The sequence below is a fragment of the Glycine max genome, chromosome 11, assembly GCF_000004515.6.
Source record: "Glycine max cultivar Williams 82 chromosome 11, Glycine_max_v4.0, whole genome shotgun sequence".
Taxonomy (NCBI): Eukaryota; Viridiplantae; Streptophyta; class Magnoliopsida; order Fabales; family Fabaceae; genus Glycine; species Glycine max.
In genome coordinates this window covers 6,382,182-6,386,998 of record NC_038247.2, presented here as the reverse complement: position 1 = coordinate 6,386,998, position 4,817 = coordinate 6,382,182, and the positions used below count along the sequence as shown (strand labels likewise).

Here is a 4,817-nt window from a genome sequence, read left to right as displayed (position 1 = left end):
AACCAGCAATTATTTCATATATATATATATATACTACACAGTACACACAGGGCTTGCAAATATAAGAAGCTGAACCAGCAGCAACCACATACATGTAAATATATATATCCCAACAACATCTTAGGGCATACTTGTTTTCAGCGGCAATATTATGTAAAACCATAAAATTAACAATAATGAAAGCAACGAATGAAACATTATTAACCTGCTGCAGCATTAATCCATTACTTAATCAACCAAAACAAATATCATTATATTATTGAAATATTTCCAACATTGTCTTTCTTCATCCCTCATAATTAATCTTCAGCTGGGGGCATCTCATTCAAGTCAAATCCCGAACCCTTTCCCTCCCCGGTACTCATGTCTTCAGCAGGCTCAGCAGCATGAGAGGATCCATCTTCCTCTATTAGTTCATTCAGATCAAACATCGGCACTCGAACAGGCAATGATGCTGAACCTTTCTCTGCAGTGTTATCCTCACCAGTACTCTTCTTTGCACTATCATCACCTGCCACTTAATAACCACATAATCAAGACACATCAAAACCATCAAAAACTTAAGCACACAGAGTCATTGTTAGGGCCTGTATGGATAAGTTTCTCCAAAAACACTTATAGAAGAAACATAATAAGAAGAAACAAATGAAACACAGGAAAAATCTTTTTTAATTTTTTCTTCTACTGTGAGTGCTTATGGTGAATCTTATTCAAACATGGCCTGGGTCAGTTAGTTGTTACCCTTGCCATCACTAGGTGGTTGATCTTGGGTTGAGGATGGGGATCCAAACACAGGAGGCTTGAAGAAACCGCGATAATCACGGTCAGGGTGTGCACGCATGTGGCCAAACGCGCCCTTCCAGGTTTGGAACTCTTTTTGGCAAAGAGGACAAGTAGGTCTCCCAGTGGGAGGGTCTCTCACTAGAGGAGTTTTTCTCTTTCTCCCCTGCACTCCCTCAGTACCCACAACCACACTCTCCATCACCGTTGAACCACCACCCACAGCCACAGCAACAGCCACAGGGCTACCACCGCTACCGTTACTGCCACCATAATCACCATCACTCAATGCCACTGACACAGTCACAGTGGCCCCACCACCACTATTGTCACCCCCACGGCCACCCACCTTAACAGCCACAGCCACAGGGACACTATCACCAATACTATCACTATGCTCATTATCATTGTCCTCATCACCACCATCACTCGCTTCCATAGCCACGGGAGGCCCACCACCAACACCGCCACCGTCACCGCCACTTCCATCACCCCCACCACCTACTTCCAGAGCCACAGCCACAGGGGTCCCATCACCAACACCACCATCATTGTCATCACGACTGCCACCAAGTTCCTCCAACACTTGCCTAACGGTTTTCATGATAAGGCTTTCACCCGGCGGATTGTTATTGTCGTTGTTGGTTGGATGGGGTGTGTCATCAGAGGGAGCCTTATTGGTGGAATCATCCTCAGAAGGGTTCTGGTTCTGCATGCCTGTGGCTGAAAATGAAAACCCAAGAATGATGAAAATGGCAAGTGTGAGAAAGGAATTGAAGAGATTGTGACGATGAGAAGAGTATTTATGATGGTTCATATATATGCAATGTTTTGGATGCTGAGAACGCACCCACTTGCGAAACGATGAGACTGTGCAAATTTATGACTCTTGAGGAAGGAAGATGCTGCTGAGAATGTATGTGTCTGTATGTGCCAGTCTGCTTAAAAAGGCATTAAATTAAGGAAAATACTATTATTCATACATTTATTTTTTTTTCTTTCATCTCACTTCTATCTCATTATTTTTTCTTCTTTATTCTTCTCTTCCTTTTCTGTCACAATATCATACGACTAACTCTTAAATTAATTAAACAATGAAGGGTACTATAAATAATAATTTTAATTAATCGCCAAAATTTTATTATATTAGTTCAGTTAACAATATTAATTTTAACTAAAAGTACATACCCTCTAAGAAATCTAAAAAGTAAATACGATTAACTATTAATATTAAATACTTATTTTTAACTCTTTTTGTTATTATCATACATTCATTTATTTGTCTTTTACCTTTTTGCCCCCACTTTTTTCTTAATTAAGTTAAGACAAAATGGTAAAACAAAATCACACCCGTCTCCTAGCTTGTAAATTCTAGATGAGACTCACCCTCACACCTTTAGCCTCTCATTATTCTCATACTTTCAGTTATTTTTAGTGGATAAAAAATGAGGGTGTGGTGAGAAGAAAAGGTGCAAATAGAATAGTTCTTAATTCAAACCTAAAATTAGAAATAAAAGTAGATTGCCCGACAAAGATTTCTAATCTAGCTTAAGCTCAGGCTTGGTCAAGCTTATTTATTAAGAAATAAATTAGTCCTAAACTTTTATAAAAACCTATTTGGTTGGACTATTTAAAAATTCTTTTAGACCAAACAAGCTGAACTATTTAAGTAAATATAAATAATGATATTTTGTGTGGTATTGTTATTATATATATTAAATTTGTTATAATGCTTTAAAATCATATTTTTATTTTTTTTCAAATATTTCGTATGTTTACATGCATAAAAAGTCAAATCTATAAACTTATTGAAAGATAAATTTATGCTTGGCTAAGTGGCATTTTTACAAAAAAAGTTTTTAAACAAGTTATCGTGAAGGTCATATTAGGTATTAAAAATAATTGGGTAAGTCTACATTCTTTGGTTTTATATTTTATAAATGAAAATGCAATAAATGTATGAGATAAAAAATCATTTAAGTAACTGATAATAGATATTAATTATTTAATGTTTAAATAATAAAATTACATTAAATAAATAAATATAATGAATAAATAAATCAATAATATTAAATTCTAAAACATCCAAGTCAAAATCATTATTAATGACATTAAATATTTAATAAATAAATTAAATGAAAAACATTTAATTGATTAAACTATATAATTTCAAAATATTACAGTCAATACCGTTTTTAATGACCTTAATTATTTAATAATTAAATTAAATAATTAAATAAATAACATTTAATAACTATTTTGTATTAAATTTTAAAAAACTAAAGTCAATGCCATTTTTAATGGAATCATTTAAAGCTTAATTTAGTTACACATTTAACTGCAGATTAGTGTAAATATTTACTTGACATTTTTGTTTACCCTTCCAGATTCCATCAAATTAATGTATTTTTGAATTAAAGCTTATAAACTTAAGTTTGCAAAAATAATTCAAGTCTTATTTTGATAAAACTGAGTTTTTAGACAAACAAAATTTTCATGTGCAAGCATGCATACTTTTGGGACTCGATAACCAAACATGTCACTAAAATGAGTTTATTTTGCAAAATGAGTTTAGAGTTTCCCACCATCAAACCAAACACAATCTAACTTAAATCTAAGAAAAATGAGGTGGACACCACAATTAGCACCCAACTCATCCTTGATTTATCATTGTTTTAAAAATCCATACACACTTTTAAATTTCTCAATAAAATAGATTAATCAAGTTTACGAAATTTCATAATAAAAAAAGTCATTTGATGATACTTTATTGGCCCATTTTATCCTAACGTATGATGGTGAATATCTAAATTGATCTTTGAAAGTATGACACACGTTATTATATATGTAAAAATAATAAAATTTAAAATAAGTTTTTTTGTTCACTTTTGTTCATAAACATGAATACATACTGTCATTTCAGTATTTGAAATTAAATATGTTAATATTATCAATTAATTAATCATATAACTTTTTACATTTTAGACTATAGTGAATGACAATTACACTTTCAAAGTCTATAAGTGGCAGAGCCTCACAATTTCAAATTGAATCATACAACGTTAACTTATAGCTATTACTTTCAATAACTAAAGTGACAGAGTCTCAGGCTTTCAAATTTCACGCAAATGATTTTTAAACAATAAGTGATAGCTATTATTGTTTGATTACATAATAAGAAAATAATTTATATATTGAAAGTATAAAGAATTTTTATATTGTTATTCAATTTTAAATTCTTATATATAATAAACTTATTGATTTTTATTTCATAAAAAAAACTTGTTGATTTTTATAAAAATAGTTTAATAGTTATACATTTTATATTATTATTTAATTGTAAAATTTATTTATTATAAAAATAAACAAATTTATCATATATGATGAATTATAATTAAATGATTATCAAAAATTATTTTATACTAAACTAATTTTTCTTATAAAAGTTACATTAAAAGTCATTATACTTGCAAAATTTTCTAATGAGTTAATAGTATAAAAGTTATTTACTCTATTAGTGTATAAAAGTTCAAGTCTTAACTTATACAAAACTAGCAAACTACCACGATGCATGCAAGCATATTATGTTTTAATCAAATTTAAACTTTTTTTTATAAAAATTTAAAGCTCATATATATATATATATATATATATATATATATATATATATATAACTAATTAACATAACTAATTAACATTTTGTCAAAAAAAATACTAATTAATATTATTTCATAAAAAAAACATTTCCCTCTTATATATGATTGCGTGTTAATACTTGACATTACAATTCCCTTTAAATGGTGTTAAGTTTAATTTTAAAAAAAATAAACTGAAAGGCTTTAAAAATATTATTAATCATGTACGCAAAAAAGTATTATTAATCAAAATTGCTATGATTTGGAGAAAAAAAGGAGAAGATATAATCAAAGATTCTCTTAAAATTACTTGTACGAGATGCTTAATTCTTGAATAGAGCTTTTGGACCTGTTTATGAACTAACAAAAATATTTCTAAAACAATGTTTTTTTAGAAAAAAA

The 4,817-nt window shown here is 29.8% G+C and overlaps 1 protein-coding gene across 1 annotated transcript; it reads right to left on the bottom strand.

Annotated features, from left to right (window-relative positions):
* Positions 1 to 299: 299 nt before the first annotated feature.
* On the bottom strand, positions 300 to 1,495 carry LOC102670331 (AT-rich interactive domain-containing protein 1B). Its single transcript, XM_014763902.3, has 2 exons — positions 742 to 1,495; positions 300 to 511 (listed from the first exon to the last, which is right to left on the bottom strand). The coding sequence occupies exons 1-2, from the start codon at positions 1,493 to 1,495 to the stop codon at positions 300 to 302; spliced, it is 966 nt and encodes a 321-aa protein (XP_014619388.2).
* Between the last annotated feature and the right edge of the window lie 3,322 nt (positions 1,496 to 4,817).

Excerpts from the sequence above, each read along its gene's own strand:
- LOC102670331 (XM_014763902.3), bottom strand. The coding sequence starts at position 1,495 with ATGCAGAACCAGAACCCTTCTGAGGATGATTCCACCAATAAGGCTCCC. Across the intron at positions 512-741 it reads ACCACCTAGTGATGGCAAGG|GTGATGATAGTGCAAAGAAG; the intron begins GTAACAACTAAC and ends ATTAAGTGGCAG.